Below are 24899 nucleotides of genomic sequence, written 5' to 3' on the forward strand. Positions count from 1 at the left end.
CCTGACCGTTTGTTACAAGCGCCAACTAGAAATCTTGCGCCGACATCGCTTGCAAATGGGAAACTTTTACTTTCGCGCGAAATTATAATCTCAAGGATTCAAGTGTTGGTGTACGTGCATGTGCTACACGGAGTGATATGCATTAGTGAACGAAGTTTATTACAAATATTTCCTTTGCTATGATTAAAAGAGACAATTGCAGAATGTTGTGTGTATGCACAATTATTTGGGGCGCTGTTCTCATACCGGTTTTAGCCCAAGGTCAGTTAAGCAATGAAAATATCCTTTCTTTTATTATGCAAAAACTTTCCACTGTGTTGTGCTTTTCGCTCCGTGTCTATAGCTCCATCAAATCAATCCTCCTTTATGATTTTAGAAATACTTAGTTTTTATTAAGTTAAAAGATTAAAAAATATACACATGAATGATATACACATAAATATGACTTATATACAGACGCTCGTGTATATTTATATATACATAAACAAGCGTCCAGACACGTATAAATATATATGTATATATACATGTATTATAAATTTCTTAGTTTCATAAGTTGGAGTGAATGAAAATATTCAATAAAAAGTTTCCTCATAATATTAATCAGTATAAAACTTTGATATATTTGTTACATGAAAGTTCGACATTATTTAATAAAAGAAATACTTCAGAAATTCTACTTTTGTCCAGCAGATAAAAAGCCTTGGCAATTACCTATAAAGCAAATGACAACGATATCCGTTTTATGCAATTCTACTAAACTTCACAGAAACAAACAAATAAAAATAGAAATCTAAATTTCAACAGCGAATATCCATTACTTGCAATACGAGAATTTAAGGCACAGGAATCATTTCATTGCTCCAAATCTTTTGGCACAAAGCGCAAATGTTTTAAAAAAAATATCAAACCCGTATCTAATGTAATTTCTTTAGTTTTTAAATGACTCTAATAATAAACATTGAAAAAACAATCTTTATTGAATATAAATCGTCGCAGTGCCTTGTAAAGTGGCGGGCCCGCCGGGCGACTCTTCAAGGTGTCAAATTTTAATGGCGGTCGATATAAAAAGAAAATGTTTTTAAATTACTGTTTGACAAATATCGTTGCAAATATCTTTGAAGTAGCATGTTTGCAACAGGAAAAATTTAACTTACTTGTCAAAATCTTGCATATTTAACTTATGATAGTTTGTATTATTTATTCAAATAAATATTTATTTCTTTTTTTTTTAATTTGCCTTAAATTTCTGTATTGAGACAAAATTTTGGTTTGCTCGGAGCGTTCAAAACCCTCGAACCAGTGATTTCGGAAACTGGAGGTTAATTAATGATCAAACATGATAACATTATTGATTTACCAATAGCATAACATAAACAGAAAATTTAAAATAATAAATTACTTCAATTTATTGGAACATTTTTCATTTGAATGTATTATCTTCAAGTAGATAAAGTAAGCTTTATCTTCTAACATTTTACATTTAATAAAATTTTACACGGCTTTAAAACAATCCAAATGTTCAGACTTCCTGTTTGCCTTCTGTTTATCAAATGTAATGGAAGTTTCTTCTGCATTATGTGATCAACTAAATTAACAGCGCAATTACTCATTTCAGTTAATATCGTAAACTTAATAAAACAAGACGACTTATTATTATTGAACTTAAAAAATAAATACTTATACGTGCATCGTGTAAAAGCTTTAAAGGAGTGAATGTATTGCACATTTATCAGCAAAAAGTTTTAAATCTTCAACACATTTATTTTGTTTCATTTTTTTCTATTGTAACGCGACGATAACCTCTGGCAGTGTAAAGTTTTAAAATACTGATAATAAACAATAATTAATTTATTTAAGCTAATTATTATTTCCGAAACAATTGATTTTTTGTAGGGTGTACCGTACATCAATTGCAAAATGAAAATAAAAGTTTAAAACCTATAAGTAATCAATCTGTATAAATAAATATTAATAACAACATAGATGAATCTCTCAAGCTCCTTATAATTTAGCTTAGGCGCAGATAACTAAGTACTTAAAGCGCGGTACAGAAGTTGCGGTCGGACACGGAATGTAATTCATTAATATTTTGGAGACTAGATTGTGTCCAATAGATTTACGTAACTAAGACGGTTACTGCAACTTGTTTCATAGTTTTCTCTACCAACGAATTCGATTTCTTTGTCGCTTTAGAACGACTATTGAATAAATTCGACATGGATAACATTAATTTTAAATTAAATGCTGAACGTTGAGCATGGGAAAAATGTTATCATAGCGAAAAATATTGAATTTTGCCACAAAGATACTATCATTTGACGATAAATATGGACTTATTATTTATCCGGGTAGAAAATCAACGTATGCTATATAAACTTCAGATTGTACAATTTTTGTAGTAAAAAAAAGTTAATAAATCTATATACAAAAAAATGTAATTATTTTACAGCTTTAGGTTACGATATTAAAATAATAAATAATCTCAATATCTTCATGTTTAATAACATAATGCGAGGAACAGACTAAAACGCATACAAATTTTATAAATTGAGTTCCATAAACACTAGTTATCCACATCTTCGTTTATAATAGCCATGATTGTATACAATATCATATGTAGTTTTACTGAATGTGTCTTGTGAAGTTTAGTGTATTGTCTATAACGAAAGTCACGCATAATGTTATTAAATTTCACTCTAAATATCACCGGTGGGAATCAATGAGAAAACGAACATAAAGAATATACATGGTTATTGGATATGGCGCAAACGCTTTGAAGGAGTACAGCTCATTTTACATCAACTTTAAAGCTTTTACACCTAATTTCAATCACGCTGAATAAAGTGATCATTCTAAAATATATTATATTAATTAATGTTTTGTTTCGAAATGCGACCAACTAGTAATTTATGACAGTACAATCTTCAAGGAAAACAATAATTATTTTCAATATTACTATATGATCGTTACGTTATTTAAAGTTACTGAAACCATTTTTGGGTGTAACATATTTTATATAATAGCAAATGAGTTAATTATATACCTCTGCATAGCTTTTAGACCAATTACCAACCACCGTGTACTACACATCTTTATTTAAAATTTAAACACAAAATATTGACATTTGCCTTATAGTCCTCATTCCTATCTTTAAATGAAGCTAATATATAACTATACTGAAGCACTTGATGTATTTCTGGCAAGTGTGTTAATAAATTACTTTGATATCTAAGTATCTATCATTTTTCTAGACGGTATTGAAATATTTTGGTATGATCTCATAATTTACTAGGACAAGAACTACATAAATATGTTTTCAGTGATGCATTTTTCGTGATTTTTGGTTTCGGTACAGGATTACTTCTAGAGGGTATTTTTAATGGACTGCTACCAAATAATTTTCTCCTAAAAAAAATCAAGGGTCAACAGTTCAGGAAAGTCAGATCAAGCTGATGTAGATTTACAAGTGTTTCACTCCTTGTTTCTATAGCAACTCTATTCTCAGAAAAATATTCACAAAATATGGGCAACAGCTAAGTCTGAACATATTTCAAATGAAAAAACTGCACTCTCATATTTCAAACATGATGAAAATCGCCACATAACCCCATGCTGTAGACATAAAGACAAAGTCAGTTTAGGCCGCTCTCCATCGGTCTATTGAGCGAGGCCTGTGTGGATACACTGTACAGTTCCTATTGCTGAAATGATGATGATTATTATAACATAAAGTCATAAGAAAAACCGAGAATTACCGGTTCTTCTTTATACACTATTGTCCAATGTGAATATAGAATCCCAATCAACCTATCCTATCAAATATCTGTTTTAGTTTTTAAAAATCAAACAGATATTTATTATATATACATTATAAATTGATATGTCTCTCGATTTGTCGAACGACGCCGTACGCCATAGCATGTACGCTTGCTTTCACTTGCGCCGCGCGTGAGTGCGTGCATTGTAGGGTTGTCTGGCAGCCGTTTATATTAATATGCTTTCTGTTTCGTAATGACAGTGTTATATACTGAACAACTTAATGCAAATCTGACATGTTTTTGTTGAAAATGTCACGATAACTTTTATGAATTGTTTTTCAAGAAATATTTTTCTTCATAAGAATTGCAGCGATATAGTTTTGAATCTCTGTTTTTTGATTTTGTGTGACATATAAACTAACTTAGAGGATGAAGTAAAAAAATTGTGGATTTTATAATTTATTCAAACAATTTGACGTTTATAGCGACCATATAATACTGATGGTTTGGCCAGTTAGGACGATTGAAACCGGTTGACATGATCCACTGATCGATATTTAGTCGGTCTTCAACTGGCAATAAAATTGATGTGATGCTAGTATGTACTATTATTTATTATTATTTAACGACCAATGTTAAACTCAGAAGTTTAGTTCTCCTTCTCAGCTCATGGCTACTTATCGAACTTCAATTTTACACTACCAAGAAATCAGAAATAAAAAAATCGTTTAACTACGACAGCAACGGAAATTTTCGAAAAAAGTTTTTAGGTTATACTCTTTTCTTTGAAATCATACCGCACCATTATCTATAACGAAGTTTTATTTTCATATTGCTATTACTAAAAACTATTTTAATGGTAGAAAAAAAATGTACAATCGTTATGAAAAATATGATATTAAATTTCAAACTTTATTTAAATTTATGGTGATTGCAATGATTAAATATGGTATTTGATTTTTTTATTTTCTCACCCAATTCACTACATAATTCACTTTTGATTTTCATAAGTTAACGAATAACAGCTATAAATAGTTTAAGTAAAAAATGATACAAGTGTATTATAATTTGTAAACTAGAATACAGGAACTCAGAAAATGATGTAACATTTGTTTTTCAGGAAAAATTGCATGTTATTAGCATTGATGGTAAGACAATTTAAGTAGCATTGAAGTAGTGTATACCTGCAATGTTGTGAAGGCATTTAAGAGGAAATTAAATGAGAAGTAATTCAAAGTATTTCACCATTCGAATAATATTTATCTCATAATCATTTCAGTCGTAGAATGTCCACTGTTTGACATAATCATCCGCCATAAATTTCCAATAAGACCGACAAAAGTGATCTTTGTCAAAGCATTTTCCAACGAAATTGACTTATTTCAACTTTTTGGTGGAAGCCCTAAACTGAGCTTGCCTACCCATGATCCCTACTCCTGAATTACGCACGCTATGTGCCCCCCTGCACTTCATAATCCAATCTGTGTATAACATAAATATTTTTTCCATAAAAAGTTAGGAGTTCTTTAGAGAATAAGTTTTCGTAATGCAATAACGACAATGTATAATTATTAATCACGTAAAAAAGTTATAGAAGCAATTAAATTTAAATTATGTTAAACTTAGTCAAAAGAAATATTATAAATTATGTATATCAAATCAAACCATCGAGCGGTTTATTTCGCATGTAGCTGTGCTTGATTTATAGGTAACTACTTAAATTAAACTGGAGTGCAACGGGAAACGTATTTACTAAGACGAGCGCAGGGTTTATTTACATGCACGGATTTACCTAAGACGGAGGCTCTCTTATTATCCGAGAATAATGCGTCCATTGCCGTTCGAATCTGTTTCCGTATAGAATAATAACTATACATAATGTAGAAGTGGGGAATGCTATAGGTTCCACGAACATGTTTTACTTTTAATCACGCCGAGAATCTTAGATTTTACAGAAGGGATGACTATATAACTTTTAATTTGTTTTTCCGTAGCCACTTCAAAATGTAGAACCTTGACTTGTAATAACAACTAAAATTTAAAACCTGCGCCACTGTTTTATTCATGCTTTTTGAACGGTTTTTATAGATTTTTCAAGTATTTTCTAAATAAGAACATGCTTAACAACTTGCAAGTAATAAACTTTTAGTAAAAGAGAAAAAACGACTGCTCTGAATCTCGTTAGATATTATAATTACATTGAGGTTGAAAGTTAATTAGGTACTACGAAGCTCTATCTAATCAAAAACTCGAGTAAGATCAGTTAAAAATAAAATAAATCTCCAGGTACAGCACTACATTTCAAGTTAACTTTTACTAGAAGAGCTAATCTTATTTCGTTACACGTTGCCTGCAACGAATATTCACTAGGGCAGAGCGAAAAGTGCCCGAGGGTACTAGTTGAGTCGAAAATACCGCAAACAGCGATTATTTGGTTATTCATATTATAAACTTAAGCGCTCATAGTTAGAAGAGAAATTAATTCCAATAACTTTTGAACGTATTTACGTTCATGTTAGGTTTTACAATATGATCCCAGTTAATGTACAGAAATATATAGATGTGTTAGTCTCCGGGCTATTTTAAAGTTTATTCAATATCTGATTATATTATTCATGAATATAGCGCCGATAAGTTTCTTTATGCTTGCAAAATGCAAGTTACTTTCAGCAGATGCTATTGGAAATCTTTAAGGGATGCCTATGTCCAGTAGTAGATATCCTATGGCTAAAATGATAATGATTAGTTTCTTCGCCTATATTCTTCAGGTACAAAACATACGAAGTATTACATTTCTCTATTATCAGTGACGTCATCCATCGAATAAAGAAAATTTGAATTTGTAAGCTTGTTGGCCTGGTTAAATAAGTAAAGTATCATTTAGCAACGCCTTTAGCGCTATACCACCTCAAATCGGGTGAAGCTGTTAATGCCTATGAGTAAACAGCGTTTTTCATAAAAACACACACACGCATGTGATGTGATATACACATCTCATCTTTATAAATATTATAATACTATAATAATATATACAATATATATTGAAATAGCCTGGAGGCTAACACTTTAGCACTAAAACGTTCTTTGACAATTTTTTTAAAGAGCTTAAACATGGAGTTGTGTTATTGTCCATAGAAAGATTTACTAATTCAATGAAGCCGAGTTTTAGATATACAAAGTTAGTTTTTAGTCTGCTAGTATTTACGTGTACGCACGTCTTGGGTAAATCGGTCCAGTCAATATTCAATTAATTTTTTTTATAAACACTTAATCTTATGAAACGTTTTGTAAAATCTAGTAATGGAAGAATTGTTTTGAAGAGGCCTGTTTTATTATTATCTACGATAACTATTGTGATCTATTCGTGTTTTGGCCGCATGATAGAGTTAAAATTTTTAATTAATTTTATAACATTGGAGCATGACAAGCATTTATGTGACGCAACGCAGCCTCACTGTTCTCCGTAATCGAGCGTCACACACAATTATTGGAGTAGAAAATTAACGAATGCAACGGCCATCAGAACGAAATTGCTGTTGATAAATACAAAAGTCACTTATGTAGCGAATATCGTGATTGTATTTTCTGTACAGTCACCATCCATTATCTCTTGTATAAATAACATTCTATATCTCTTGTATAAACAACAAAGTATTTTTCGGTTTAAAGAATTTACTCTCATAAAAATTAAACATAATTACTTACAATGAGACTTTTTACTGTATTACATTAAATTAACTATTTTTGAAACCGACCGAGCTTTTGTAAAATTCATATAAGAATGAATGGATATCAAGTTAGTTTTTTTTATTGTAAGACACGCATAATATGTGTAAATTTACTTTAATGTTAGAGTTTTTTGATACAATTGTGTGATCGGTGTCCGATAATGGTAATTACAATGCGAGTTCTTTGTAGGGAAAAATCAGAATTAGGTTATTATATATTGTTATATTGTTTAATGAATTTTTTAAAGTCTTGATTTAAGTATTATATTTTATTTATATTATACTATCTTTCATTTGTTAAGATCGATAGAGGAATAAAAACAGAAACACATCTTAAAATGTATTATTCGATAATTGTGTAAGATATTGCAAGTCATGCAAAGGTAACAATATTTATAAGAATTTTTAAATCTTGTTTACTGCTTTAGTATAACACAGAATATGTTAGACGGTTACCTTAGTACAGCCGTAGCAACGTCAAATCCGTTCTATTATCCCTTGCTCTAGAATAATATAACAAAAGGTAACATCACTACAACAATAATGTTGAGACGACAGCTTAAGAGCTTTTTATTACATATTTATGTTTGTTTTACCTAAACCATGTAGCAAGCTTTTGCAAGAAACCCGGTTAATTTAATTGTACCTGATGACGATGGTAAAATTTTACCCAAGTATTAAGAAGTTAGGCATCTTGTTTGTCAATGTTATATAAAAAGTTTAAATGCTTTGCATTCTTGAAAAACATTTTTATTCCATGTGACTTTTTTTACATTTTATAATTAAAATATTTCTTTTAAACTTAAGAGCGGCAAATTTTCACCTCATTGTCAATGCAGGTTCATGGGAAATCTCGTTTTCTGAACCACTAGTTAAGAAACGAGACAGCGTAGGCGCCGAAGAGAAAGTTTTTGTGATCTGTCTTGCTGCGAGCGAAAAGTCTCTCGTTTCTTAATAATCAATTTTCTCTACGATGCGTTGCTTTGTTTATGTGCTTAAAATGTATGCCGAGTGCACTAAATAAGTTATCGTTTGTTTCGTATAAAACTGTCTCGTTAAATCTTTATTCTTATAATTAAAAAAAAAACCTAACTTATGAATTATTATTGAAGTTATTCAAATAATAGAATGTTTTTGTTACCTGTTCGTTATAATTTAAAATATTTAAAACTATAATTTAGTTTTACTGTTGACACTCAAGAGGCGAAATAATTTTTACAACTTATACAAAAAACAAATATCACAAAATGTATTAATTTACAATATAACATACACATATTGTTTATTATTATAAACAACTGCAACATTATTATATTTTAAACATATAATATATCGGATTTTGCCTTCTAGCATGCTACACTTGAATGATAAACTACAATAGGTATTATTATGAATTTAATGCAACCAGTCTTAATAAATGTTTGAAAAATAAATAACTTAATAATAACATACTGCCTGTTAAATTAAGTATTAATTTTAAGCTTAATTGCCAAAAGTGATATAAATAAATAGACTTTTCTAACGGTATTCATTATATTCAGTACAATTTTTTGCCTTAAAATATATCAATAAAGATTTTGAAAGATGCCTATTCGTTGACAATAGACAAAATTTTGTTCAATGTCCTTGGTGAAATGACGTTTTTCTTACGAGTTTCAACTGGAATATGATCATAACATTGCCGCGCGGCCCACATTGTGACGTCATTACAAGAAAGACCGGTTCTTTATAAAGTCGCCACACGGAACCAGCTGAGATACCGATTTTACTTCGCTAATATGTTCAGGTTTATAAAGGTTTGGCTGTGTTTTTACAGCCACACTACCGCTCACTTATCTACTTAGCAATAAGTATATTTAGAATGCTTAATAGTTTACGTTATGAATATAGAATACGACCAACTTTCTTTTTTAGAATTTGTGCTATTGTTATTATTGACCTAAAACCCATGTCACTGTACCGTTCGTGTAAGTTTCACATATGTGTGTCACAACAAAACTTCAAGAATACTTTGTCAGCATTCCGATGTTAAATTTAATATTTATCAATCACTTGTTCTATCATGAATAAAAATTATATAGGCTCTGTTAATATATATTTAAAATGTATTTACAAAAGCACGACATATTTTTAACTTCATTAGCGCGCTTCCTTTATAGGAATGCAAATGTAACTTAATGTAATTCTTTGTGTAAAAGCCGTGTATTTCAAAGTTTAAAACAGTTCGAGCGAGACAATTGCTACACGTTTTCGAGTGTAATAATTGTGACCTTCGACACTTCGGATATGAACGTGAAAGGCCTTTATTTGTAGCTTGAGGCTACCGCAAAACAAGCATCGACTCGTGGTAGAAAGTAAACACAAATGTACTTATAATCGAAGCGTTTTTGGATATTTACACACTATTAACGATTTTTAAAGCATATCGTTGCTTTACTACTATCTTTAGGTATGAGCCCCATTACAGATATGCTTGTCACTATAATAACGCCCAAGGCTGATCGCATTTAAAATGTATTAAAACTGCATCCCGCTTTAGTCTTTATTTATTTTACTTTATTAAACTTTTAATTTTTTTATCTCACTGGATAAAATTTTCGCGGACCTAGATATTTCTAATTTGATAAATTACCATTACATTACCATTTATCCTCCTTTATTATATTGCGTTCGTGCGTGTGTGGATGCGTGCGTGCGTGTATGTGTGTGTGTTTGTATGTCTTTGTTTGTGTGTGTCGCTGATGTCCATCCTCCGAAAACTTGTCTGTGACCAGTAGCAATATTATATATCTAACGCACAGTATGAATTATATAACATTGGATCCCGGGAATCGAAACCGCGATCTAAGATCACAAGTTTCAGATCTATCATTACTCAATTTAGGGTACCATTGCTCAATTTTATTAGAACTTAAGATTATATTAATGTAACTGTATGTAATGAACTTTAGATGCTATACGAGGTATCTGAAAGATAGTTACGAAATCATGTGTCTCTTGGTTATCTCTTTTAAAAAAGAATAAATTAACAATATATATAAAATCGATGACGTTATATAGTATATATATATAGGATCACGGTTATAAGCTTTTAAGGATTTACTGGCAATAAGATGAAGCTGTAAATACGGCGGGATTGGACGGGCATCGTTCCATTACGAGCTTCTACCGCTGGCCACAAGGATCGATTCGGATCTCTAATACCGCAAGCTGATTAAGAAAGAAAAAAGGCAAAATGGCCGGGATTGAGTATTTTACATCACTGGTAATTATTTAATTAAAAATTCTAGGACTTATCTTAACTAACTTGAAATCACAATTTTATTTCTTTTCAGACGATTGAAAAAATAAGTTATGGCACAACGGAAATGGTTTTGTAACCTTAAACCTATCTTATTCTCGATCTATTTTAGTTAAATATAACCACCACATTTTTACAATGTGTAAGATTACCGTGTATACTATTGGACCTATTTTAAATTCTGCAATTCGATCATAAGAAGATGCTCTTCGGGGATGAGTAACATAATTCCAAGTTCAAACTTTAGTGGTCCACTGCCACACCAAATTATAACTCCTTACTTATTAATGCTGCACAAACAAAATAACCTATATGCATTAATTTTCATATATTTAAAACGTTAGACTGGAATTATTGATTCGATTATTATTAATTAAATCATCGTGTATCAAATTGACACACTAAAAAACATATTAATGGAACTAAAACAACGATCTAAAAGGAAGAAATAAATTATTGTTCCAAAATATCTTTCATTACTGATGAACTACCGAAGAGCTTTGTATTAGCAGCCAAATGAATTTGCGAACCTTTTAATTACTAAACCTAATATAATAACTAATTAGTAAAGTACTCGATAGTAATATTGAGTTTTTATATTTTAGGAACATGTATTAGATAGGCCTAACACTATATATATATATATATATATATATATATATATATGTATATATATATATATATATATAGTGTTATATATATATATATATACATAAAATGTTACAATTATTTAATTTTTCTATCAGAATACAACAAGCCAATAACTTCTAGTAGTACATAGTCTGCAGGGGCCTATTCTAAACAAAAATTTTTGCTAACGCTTTTTTTTACAATATTATTATCATTACATTATTTATTATTTCTAAAAGCATTAATTTTTGTATAGGGTAAACCTTATATTAAGTGACTGCAAAATACATTCACTTCTTTGAAGCACATACTGTTTTTTGTTTTACATTTGTTAACATACTTATTAATAAACTGCATGAAGTAATATGCAATAATAAACCACAGAATACTAAAAGATAACTTATTCGAATAATAATATAAAAGGATACATTGAATTGAATGTTCCTCGGCTCGACGACCGTGGCAAGTGAACGAAGGTCACCGTGTTGTCCGTTTTCCGAGGCGTGTATCGTGCACACTGTGTGCGAGTGTGACCCCAAGCGAAACGCTAAAGCCCCTCTGTAAATACACGTATGTTCGGCATGTGCATGTTTTAATTTTTTTAATACATGTCTACAATGAAATGTTTCGTTCTTTTTTTAAAAATAACTGTGACAACTAATAAAAGACTTCAACGATCATTTAACAATATTTTGGACTATGACATTGTAATAATAGACCGCAATGAAATCCACTATTTTTTTAAACAGAAGAAAGTAATATGATTTGTTTTCAAAATTTATACTCTCAAGATGTCCTCCAGACCTTCAACAACATTATTCCAAACGAGACTGTAGTTTTTCAAAAACACGCTCATCAAATTACGTTACTTGAATCGTCGCCATATCTTCTTACGGCAAGGATTTTTGAAGAGTTACATAAAACTCTGCTTGTAAAATGTCTTCATAAAAAAATCCTTAGACTACATATCTAGACATACTGGCTACCCACTATTACTTCTCTTCGATATGGCTTTTCTTGGAAACATTTCTCGTGCGACCTCTACGCTGATATTAAAAGTGTGACTAGTGTCTCACTAGAACCAAGTTATTTAAAAAACATAAGTGAATTTTTGTTTTTTGGCTCTGCTTGGTCAGTAATAATATATTGCCTATCAATTCTTCAATTATGACAAAATTTACGCAAAAATAAACATTTTTACATAATTAATAATTAACATGAATATAGAGAAATAATAAACAACCCGATCGATAATTGTGTATCAAATTTTTCAATTAACAAAATTAATAGTCATATCTAACTTTCTACGGTAGCAAAAAAAATAGTCAAAGTAAGTTAATGGGTCAACATTCTACTCTACGGATGTTCGGGTTGACTCGTATAGCATACTGCTATCAGAACACGAGGAAAACGTTCGGCAGATATTCTTTAAGCCATTTAATTTATTTCCAATCAATATGAGGTAACTTAATATTTTTTCTAGTTTTTATCTTTTGTTACGAATGTTCTTGAACTTTAAGTGAACTAAACGTAATTTGATAAAATGAACATTTATAATAAGAATTCCCTTTTTGATAAAATAATAAAAATAAATAGCAAGTAGTTACGTGATTAATGCATACAATGAGTAGTTCAAACAAAATTTTTTTTGATGATTTTACCGTTCTGTTTAGCAGTTGTTTGACGCTTTGTAGATATATAAAGGCTTGTCAATAATTAATTAAAATATTACAATTGCTTTAGTGAAAAGAAATAAAATTTTGTGTGTCTAAATTTATGTCGAAATCGCAACAATTTTACCACCACGCTGTTTGTAGTGAATGTAATGTACATTTGTAATAAGAATTTTAATATTGAGTTACGGTTAATTAAAAAATTGAAACATTAACTATTATGCTCATATTTATAGTTAATACCAGCAAAAACGAAATTCAATATTGGTAACAAGGCTTCGAGCTCAGAGCGTATAGTATTAAATATATATATCAACCGTTCATTTTGTGGTTCATGATAAATACTTTGTATTATTATTATTATTTAAATCAGCCGAGGGCATTATTAGTGATGTTAGATTAAAATTAATGATTTTATATATTCCCATCTTTTATATGATCTTTATCGTGTCTATATTAAAAATCTTATTATTTAGAAAATATCGTATGATCACTTAAATCGTATACTATTATAAACCGTTAAATTAAATGATACCCACTTAAACTGTAAATTTAATTTGTATTGTGTGCTGAACAAACATAGTGCGCGACAAACCAGAAAGGGCCACGATCCTCGGTAGCGAAGGATACGACACAAGGAGGAGGTTTGCTTCACTGCACGTACTCGATGCTATTTGTCGATGTAACCGGATGTGCGCGGAGCATATTCTACTCTCAAGGTTTCCAAGGAAATAGAGAGATGTACGAACTTGGCGTCTTTCTGGTGTTAACATATATTACATGTAACAATTAGATTTAAAGCTTCCTACGCAGTTGTATTTATTTATATAAGTAAATGTCATACTTTAGTTGCTTGTTAACTTAGTACCTGCCCTACTAGTCGTCCCACGTACAATAAACAACTTTAAACAACTAACATGACAGTATATTGAGTATAAATGAAATGAATAAATAGGCGGAAATATATTATTTAGAAAATAAAACACGCTGGTAACAGATGTGTAATGAAGCTAAACATTTCGAATAAGACCTCTTCTCTTCTTGGGGGTCTTGACCTCCTATGACAAGGTTTCACCGAATGATGTCATGTCGTCGATGTCGATTGTTGGTTATCTTTACGACGTCATTTACCGTTGTGTCAAATATTGTGCGGATCCGACCGAACCAACATATTGGCCTGCGTTCATTTGCTCTTTTTTTCTTTACTTTGCCAGTGACCATCATTGATCTCCAAGTTGTTGATCCATATAGATCGACAATAGTGTAATATTCAAATTATTTAAACACTCTTTTTAAGCATTGGAGGGCCTAGTAAGAAATACTTTCTCGATCAAAAAATTGGTGTCGGTGGATTTATTAAGGTAACACACAAATTTGAACGACGATGTATAAAAGAGTTTAATAATGAAAATATAATCGAGGTCACTCGTCAATAATTTGGCATGTTCGAATATTAATACGTTAAGCAAGGACATCGAACTATAAACATTAAACAAGTTCTGTTCGTATTCAAAAATTAACATTTATATTGATTCTTATTATTGTTAATTTAAATGTCATTTTAGTAAACTTACAAGAAAGACATGGGAATATAAAAGTTACGATTTTATGTCATCGCCAACATTCTTATAAGCAATCACACTTTGTGGGACTTCCTGACTAAAGGCTTTCACTGAGTATAATAATAGGAACTATTGTATCGCCTGGGTGTTTAATAAATTTAATGCAATGCGAAATGGTTTATCAAATCAAATTATAAATGAAAATGTATTGAAATAATAATACACTGAACACTCAACTGTCGCTGGATGCGGGCAGCACAAGACCAGCGTGGCGATCTTAGAGGGAAACCTATTCCTTACCGTTGGGGTCCATCGGCTGACATGATGATGAACACTGAACATTCGTCATCCATCACTTTCCAACACATATTTCTATAAAACTTATTGATATACAGAAAAATAATTAAGATAAAGTGTTCTTTGATATATATATATATATATATATATATATATATATATATATATCTTTCTACTCTATTCTATTTAATTTCTAATTCGAACCCCACCTTAGCGCATGATATTACGCCCTTTGAGATATGAATTAAAAGCAATAAGTCATCTTAACGTTCTTTAATTTCCCGCGAACTAAATACAAGATTAGTTTGAAAGTTTAACCCACAGCACATTAATTAAAAAAAAATTGTTCACCAGCAGACGTAGCTGCCGATTATTGCAAGTAATGACTGAGTAAGCGATTAATCTCGCGGCTCTTTCGCAACCGTGTCGCAACTCTACAATGGACTTTATCAAATTTAGCGCGTTTTGTGTAACGCTAACTTTTTTGTCGAAATGTGAAATTGGCGTAAGGTTAACGCTGACACGAATCATTCCTATTTTACATACATATGTTTGACAAAAGAAAAACAATGTTTTTAAATATTTACATTTATTTTCTTCAACATCGTCATTTTAATAAGAATTTCGCTGCTGGACTTATTTCTTCCTAAAGATTTATAATAAGACCTGTTGAAATCGACCCCTATCCCAGCATTTTCCTACGATTGTAACAAGTTTATCTATCCATCTTGTTTGCCGGTCCATGGCCCATTCCAGAAACTTAAAGCCCTGCAGGTCATCTACTTTGTGCGCTATATGGTACGTCTTACTTTCACGTATTGATTAAATTTGCTGTACCAACACATCTAATTTTATTAATTCAAACACGTTTACATTTAACCTGCTAAAGGAGAGAGCTTAACATAATAAAACATTATAAAATATTTTCCTGGTTGATACGTAAAAAAAAAAAAAAACAAAATATATACATAGTCTTATAACTTACCAACGTAACTATTTAAAAAACGAACAGCTATTGAATTATTATATTACTACTATTTTACTATTATATTATATTAATTTCACTAATTTCGGTGCCTGTGTTAACCCATTAACGCCCAAAATGAAACTGCAGTATATATTTCTATTGTTTTTCTATTTATTAGTCCATAAGGGATAAAATATGCTATATAAGAAGATAAAATGAAAAAAATATATTTACATATCAAGTTTTAGGGGTGTACTCAGCCGTGTACAATGGGCGCTTTAGGAGTGAAATTGTTTGAAACAAGGTCGTTCAACACATAGCGTTTTCAAACATATTTCGCAACGCCAGCGAATTCTTTGGTGACAGATAACACATCGCAATGGGTTTTCCATCCGTTCAGGATTATGACCATTATTGTTCCGACCCCCTAGTGCCGCTGAGGATGACGGACGGCTCTTAGTTTTCGTTGGACGTAAATAAGTCCGTGCAATAATTCGTCTCGAAAGATAACTGGTCCATGTAAGTTATCTCTTGTTTAGTTTTACTGAGCAAAACATGTAGTCGCCAAGCATTTGATATCGCCATATCTAACAAATAGGTAAATATCCCACCACCACTTTTTTCCTTTTATTGAAATCCGATAAAGGCTGATAGACTGATCCATTTGGTCAACTCCACCCATTCCTTTATTATAGTTGACAAACATTTTAGGTATATTTACGTCAACCTTTTGCTTTCTGATGTTACACCATCGTTTGACTTTGCCCAGAGGCTCTATGTCATCAAAATTAGTTCCCATTGTAACGACATTATTGTCCTTCCAACGTACCATAGTTATCTCATTCTTTGTATAAAAACTATAATCATATTCCGCCCTAGGTTTCTTCTTCATATTTTTTACTGTGATCAGGGGACATTTCTTCGTCCGATTCTCCCGAACGGTTCCAGTACTTCTAAAACCTAGTCTACCCAAATCGAGCAACAATTGATGATTGGTAAAAAAATTATCGAAATATACGATATGCTCTTTAGGAACTACAGGCATTTTTGCCAATAAAGATTTCACGACTCTCGCACCAAGGGTATCATTAGAAGGTTCTGTGAATTATCCACAATAAACATCAAACGCGTAGCAATAACCATCTGAACTTGTCGCAGCCCAATTGCGATAACCAAATCTTACAGGCTTTCCTTGTATAAATTGTTTTGATGGATGGTTTTGCAGGAATAGGTCTTAGCGGCTCATCATCACTGTCGCTCAATTCTGAAACATCGTAGTCAGGATGACGCCGACCTACCTCAATAGTCCCTGGAAGGTCCATAGGGAATCTTGAAGCCGCCAAATTATCTTCATTACCTTCTTCCTCATCACTCACCTCAGCCGGATCTGGTGGCACTAATACCATATCGTACTCTTCATCATTGCTTTCATCAGCCATAATTGATTCCAAGGCTTCCAGTCTCTTATAGCTGGTAAATACGTTCTGATTGGCCATTTCAACTTATAAGTAATACTGTAAACAAAACGAAATTTTAGTACGAATCTGCCCACTGTACCCGCCTGTGTACAACAAATGAAACAAACCCTACTTTACAAGTTTTGTAATAAACTTTAATTCTTATGTTATTATTACCAACACAAATAAATAGACTCCATAAAAATAAAAAAAGAAATTGAAATATTTCACTATTTTTGATAAAAACCAACAAAATAATCTTACCTTGTATGCCGTGTCTGGACTCCGTATTTTATTACAAAATAAGTGACATTTGTTTTCGCGCCACCGCCTATTTTTATTTATTATATTGTAACTATTGTCATCTAGATTTGTAATTTCTAACTACTTTCAACACTTACCACAGATAAAATACATAATTTATCGATTAAGTAGTTGTACCTGTGCAGGTACAGAGGGCGGTAATGGGTTAAAAGAGAAAAATGTCAATCCAAATTTGAATTTGCCAAATGACTTGCACACCTACACAATAAATTACCCTAAAATAGCAATTAACAAGAAGTTACCTGTACGAAGTTGGGATCATTTAATTATAGGACACTAGCTAAGATCAGAATAATTTCACTCTAACCACGTTAAGTACTTATGATATATTACTTTTACAGTATTTTACATATGGTTAAGTACTTTGAGGGTATTCCCCTGCTGCATAAGGAAACAGAACTTATTTAATGCTGGTTGTTTCACTACAAAATAAAAAAAAAACTAAATGTAAGCTGTTTATGAAACGGCGACCTCTAAGCAATTTTTAATAAAATGTTTGTTAACTATGTCACAACAACACTTTCTCCGCATTCCAAAAACAGAAATAAACGCAGCCAGAAGTGATAATGTTTTAAATATTTATTAATGAATCATCAAGCGTTTAATTAATAATTGACTATTAATAAATATATATATATATATATATACTGCTACATTTATATACTGCTACATTTTGCCTAAATCGCACTCTATGTTACATATTTATTTATCAAGTTATTGAAAATAACGTGCCAATATAATTTAGTTCAACATTTCTCCAGTAGTTATTTAGAAATTCTTAAGCGAATAACATTTTATCAAGAATTAAAAAATATGAAACAGGTCAGTAAAACTTACCACTTTAAAACATATTTGTACGTTAAAAAACACGTATTCGAAAATTTATTCCTGATAAAAGTTATTTCAATATGTACAGCAAGCATGTAACATAAAGAAGGTTTAAAACATAATCTATACTATATGAATATGATCTGACCAACAACCGCTTCGCGTGGTTAGAAAGTATTTATGCTGCCACGCTCTGCACTTTTGAGTGTAATTTTATAAAATCCATTTATGGTTATTCTTAACATGACAGAAAATAGTCTACTTATGTTTTTTTATTTATAAGAACCAAAAATTTACACTTTCTTATTGGACTCCTCTGCACCTTGCCTTGCGGGAGGTGTTTCGTAAAATTCGTTTTCAGCTGATATCTACTCCGTAAATGGAAATATTCCTACTGAATTTCAAGTCTCTAGCTTTATGGTAGTTTAAGATAATGTGATGAGTCGGTACATAGGTAGAAATTTCTCATGTATTATATATTAAGGTAGATATAGAAAAAGTTGATTGCACTGTTACATACTAAACATAAGTTCACATCAAGCTAACATGATGTAATATTATACTGCTTCGACATTTATTATTTTATGCAATCGGAAATTACCAATATGTTTAGATCTAGTAAAAGAAAGCAATTTATATTGTGTAAGAATATTAAGTATATTTTGATAAAAGAACGACAGACAAATGTCATGTATTTTAATTTATTATATAGTCTTCATATGAAAACTTTATGTTTACTTAAAATTTTTTTGAATAACCATGTTAATATTTTAATATAATCTCAAACATGAAACAAACCAATTATTTTGTTTCCTGTATATTTTTTTTTTAATTTTAATTTTTTTTAAATAATCGCTTTCGAAAATATAATACAAAACTATATACCAAGTTTATAATCCAAAAATGTAACGGCTGTAAACATTGCTTATTGAGAAATAAATTAAAACGAACAATGAGTTGTATAACAAGATTAATTACGAATGACAAAACGAAAGTGGGAAGCGTCTAGGCTATACCGCTTTAACACCTAATCCTAACTGTAATAGTAATAAAGACTATAATAGCTTGCCAAAGCTCTTGTTTATTTTACTTGAACTTGAATTCTAACTTTGACGATCTTAGGAGGTACTGTTTTATTTACGACTAAAGGAGCGGGTTTTTTGTACCATATGACTTTTAGTGAAGTAAACATTTTCACTTCCTCGATGCTGCAGCATTAAAAAGGACGTTTTAAGTGATTCTCTGTCTAACAAATACTTGTCGACTTTTGAAATAAAACAACATGTTCTACAAACCAAAATTCATTGAAGTCACTTACAAAGTACTATACACAATACAGGTCAAGCAAGAGATTCTATAACATGTATAATGAAGGATCTATTGCATTATCGACGTCATCATATCAGCCGATAGATGTGTACTGAAAAGTCTTCCCGAGATCACCTAAATGTAGCTAACAATAGGTTTATATATCAATTATAGGTGTTTGATGGTTAAGGCGATGACACACGGAACTCAAAAAGACTTTATATTAAAAGACCAAGTTATTTTAAGTAGAGAGTAGCCTCGCTAATAAAGATAATAATAAATAATGTTATTGATCATAGCGATTACGTAGAGTTCAATATTTTTATTGTTTACTTGTAATAACTATGTTACCATTCATTCAGTTCATTGGTCATTACATTATTATTTCAGCAGTAAGAAGTCCACTGATGGATATAGGCTCCTTACATAGATCTCCAAAAAGACCGGTTGAAAGTGATGTCTAACATTTTCCAACGACCTAAATCTGTACATTGTAAGCCGACGTCCGTCTGCCCATCAATTTGCGGTGTAAGGTCTCAACTAAAAAACTAAAACTTTATGCCGGCGACCGTTTGTATTGCCACTGCTACTTGCTGGGATTAGTGATTTACTTTCATAATTCGAACATGATTCGTGATCGAACTCGTAGAGCAGTTCCGCATACCTCTCACCATGGCTCGTTGAGGGACTTTAAACCTGCCAATAAGGCCCGAAGTGAGAGATTAAAATCAGTAAGCAGTCGTAGCCCATAGGACTGAGACTTGCAATCGTAAGTCTCGGGTTCGATTCCCGAGATATAGTCATAATTCATATTCTGTGCATTGATTAATTATATCGAATTTGATTGAAGTAGGAGTCTATGGGCTGAAGCGACGATAACGACTCAGAACAAAAAGAATTGATAATTTTGTTTTGAGCACAGTTTTCATTAATTTTGCATTTATATCGACTTTATGTGGATAAATACGTGTATCTAGATGAATTGAATTTTCTCATACATGGGCCTATATACTGTTACTCAGATAACGCGTTATCCGCATAATAATCGATAAGCTTTGAGCGAGGCATTCTATTAAACGTGATTTTCGATGATTGAAGCCTATGCAATTTGAAATTTGAGTTTAAACGTCTAATTTTTTTTAAATGGCTTAAAAAAAAAGATGTCTACATTTAATAAAAGTGATACGATGTTATGTGACCATTCAGCCCCCTATTTGTCTTTTTTACTCTTTTTTTAATAACATTGTTTACATCTTTGAGGACTAGATGTGCAAAAAATTTTTGGAAGTAGTTAATAATGTAAAAATAGTTTGATGGTTACAACTAAACAAGCAAGCTAACTTCATGACCTAATTGTTTAACTTCTATTGACGATTGTTTGTGAATGGATACGATCACAATAAGAGGTCAGACATAATAACTCTTATTATATAATTAACATAATATAAACGACTATATTTCTGCAGATATTCGCAAATGATTATTGTCATTGAATTATTTTCAAGCGCCCGATGAAAAAAATGTTCTGAATATTTTAATATAACAGCATTAACAGTACAAACTCTATTTTTGACTTTGGTCACCCTCTCGTAATTAAAACTCGAGAAAGAAGAAAAGAGAAAGAAAGACGTATATTGGCAACCTGGAAAACCAATACTCCCTCGGTACCCTACCTGTGCTAGCTCAGCGATAGAAGACTAGGAGTAGCGGTCGTAAGTCGCGGGTTAGATTCCCTAAATACATACAATAACACTTTATGCATTTATTATATGGGAATGCCACATTACCTGCCATATTACCTGTCTCAACACTTCGGCAATAAACAATAACAGTATAAATGTGTGTATGTATATGTATATATATATATTTTTTTTCGTATTATAATATATGTGTATATATATATATGAATGTATATATATGTGTGTGTGTGTGTGTGTGTGTGTCTGTGTGTGCGTGTGTGTGTGTGTGTGTGTGCGTCATAGCATATCTAAATTTTTATTATTTATTGACAGGTAGCCTTTATAAAATAGTATCAATGACTTTTGACCAAAAAATTCAAAAGGCGTGAAACCTGGCAAATGACGCAATTAACTCTATACATGTTCGTGGTACCGTTTCGTAGTTATCGCCTACATAATGGCCAATGTTTCGTGGTCGCCTCATTTGTGTATTGACTGCACGTTTCACACAACGTTAATACTCGTATCATTACTTCCCCTATTTGGCAAAGTCCCGGAAATATTCACGATAAGCTCTATGTTTGCACATAATTCGGTTTATTAATCAATTTTGCTGATACAGCATTTCTTTATTAATAATTAATTTTTTTGCGTCAAATATTTTTGACCTAACGCAATTAATGAAAATTAGTTCTTTTGTTCTTCACTTCACTTCCTTACTTCACTTCATGGGATTTTTGCCTAATAGATATTTGCCTAAAGAATATATTTTAATAGAAATTAAGATTAGATTGAACTCTCTTATAACGGCTTTATGCATCTTACTTAAGGTCCAAATCGTGCCATGATCTGAGAACAACCCGCAACAAACTCAGACGGGTGTTTTTTTATGGTTACTTTTAACTAAGCTTTATTGTCACTTAGTAAATGATTCACGCAGCTTTTTGTTCAAACTTTTTAAATTTATTACAAGATAATTTAAAAACACGACATCGGAGTATACTTTAATACCATAAACCATTGCCCACAAAACAGTTATTTTATGAAGTATAGAGAAGGGTATAAAAAGTTTCTTTTTATTTCTAGTGGTTTATTAATAGCTTTATGCAAAGAAAATAGACTGTCTTATTTATATATTGAATAAATCTGCCATCAAATCAAAAAATTTTCTTCATCAAACATTAGATCTCATATTATAAATTTCACGGTAAGATATCTTTGTGGCACAAAGTTGTAACGATTTCCGCAGTATAGCCCTACACAAATAACTCGACATAACGATGTGAATATACCAATACAGACGATTCGAGCTGCGTCCGTCAATTGATGGATTTTTATAAATATATAAATCATTATTACGGGGACCAATTAATAATTTTGAGTACTTTTAATAGCTAGTAAGCTTTACTTGTTAAATAATATATTATTAAAATTAGGGCTGACATAATTTAAAAAACAAACATAATTCCTATATTGTATCAAACGATACACATCCCACTCTAGGCCCAATTTTCCCACTAAAATAATAATATATGTCAATAAATATATCCTCCTCCTCCTTGCGTCGTTTCTCTCACATCTGGAGATCGTAACCTCAGACCATTTTATGAGAGGATCCTTACGATCATCGGGTATAGTTTCAGGTGCTCTGGGTAACCGGTGTCAGGATAGTTTTCTCTGCCGGAGGCTTTGCGGTGTCGTTTTCGGCAGGTATGATCTCCAGCTTGATACAGATTTCGACGACTATAAGCAGTAGGACAATATTAAGTATTTAAAGTAGTTTTTTTTTAACTGGCATAAGAATTGTCGTCGTTTCAGCCCATAGACTCATACCGAAAGACATGGGTCTATATATAGGTTGGTTGGCGATCTCAGTGTAATATATACGCAGTGGACACTACTGAAACTTATGAGCAGTGGTAATCCTATACAATTAATGCACTACGTGTTTATTACAAAATATTGCGTCGCCTTCTGCCGTTGCATTACCACTGCCAATATAAGAATATATATTATAGCATAACATAATATATTTGGATAACGTTCACATTTCCGTGACACGATTGTTCCGTGATTTAATTATTGTAATTAGTTTCAAATACTAATTACATCGCGCTTATATGGTTATATCAACAGACTAATCCAGCATATGAGATATAAATTCGTATACGTTCATGTAGAAATCTATATCATTACACAATATAATAAAAATTTAACTTTTTACAAATTTCAATTATAACATTAATATCTACTTCCTTACTCCAAGTACGTATGTTGAGCATACTTTCAATTCTATATATATACTTGAGCAGAGGTAACTAGCAGTAAAGATTGTGACGTTTGACTCCCGCAGTACTATCTTATAATTCACACTTTGTGCATTTATTATATAGGATTGCCACTGCACATATAAAATTTCAAAAGGATGAGTAGCAGCGTCCTCTACGTAATATATCACCACATCGCGATCACCTACCCGCATGCCAAGCGTGGCAATTATGGTACATCCCCCCATAAATACCTTTGCAGTTGGTCTATGTTTTGCATTGAGCATGTGTGGGCTGAAACGGCCATATATTACTTGTTATTTAGCAAATATATTTCTATTTTGTGTGCAAACAAATACGGATAGAAAGAGGTGATTCGTTTAGAAAAAGCTTGACGATACATCGAGTGTATAATGCAGTTAAAAGGCAACAGCGATTTTCAGCTATGGCTATTATTGTACGTAAATAATAATTTCGACAAGTTTAATGTTTACTCCAATATGAAATCTTTATCCGCAAGAATCAAAACAATTTATAATATTTCTGTTGAAAATTTTAAATCTTTATAAACAGTTAATGAAGGTGGGGAAATAATCTGTAGGAAGCATTATTTTATTATCAACCACAAGAACAATTTTTTGCAGGTCTTTATAATATTCAGATACACTTGAACATGTTTGAGCGAACGGTTTATAGCGGTTACAAACCGGAATATTCCATTTTTACTCGGTTATCAGAGCTTGAAGCGCAAAGTAAAAATCACTATATTTCGTTCGATCTTCAATAAACGGCCGGTCTGAGTCTTCACCTTCTCGCGGCGCAAACTAATATTGTTATATATATTAGCTTCTTGCAATTCTGCAGGTGATTAGTTATAAGTGTACAAGATTTCATGAGGTGAATACTTCGTTTACTGTCAACAATTATATGTTACATCTAAAAGTAAATAGTTTAGAAAATAAATAATAACCTAAGAGAAGGTGTTTTTGTAATTCGTATAGCTGCATTTTAAAATTAACTATTTTTCACTATATATCCCTGAACACTTTTCATTGCCAGGATGTGTGAATACCTGTCATATTCTAATAGAAAAAATAAATCAATGAAATATATTTGTGAT

General features: G+C 31.4%; 1 protein-coding gene across 2 annotated transcripts in view; it reads left to right on the plus strand.

The window, feature by feature from the left end:
* The window catches only part of fw (furrowed), a 78405-nt gene continuing 53506 nt past the window's right edge, over positions 1–24899 (plus strand). For both annotated transcript variants that reach the window (XM_068774885.1, XM_068774965.1), the window contains exon 1: positions 1–261. In XM_068774885.1, the coding sequence (XP_068630986.1) occupies positions 180–261 (82 nt within the window). In that variant the 5' untranslated portion in view covers positions 1–179. The remainder of the gene's footprint in view (positions 262–24899) is intronic.

The sequence above is a fragment of the Battus philenor genome, unplaced genomic scaffold (genome assembly GCF_028537555.1).
Source record: "Battus philenor isolate CCGP_79_NKW_IND1 unplaced genomic scaffold, ilBatPhil1.0.hap1 SCAF_1, whole genome shotgun sequence".
In the NCBI taxonomy this organism is placed as follows: domain Eukaryota; kingdom Metazoa; phylum Arthropoda; class Insecta; order Lepidoptera; family Papilionidae; genus Battus; species Battus philenor.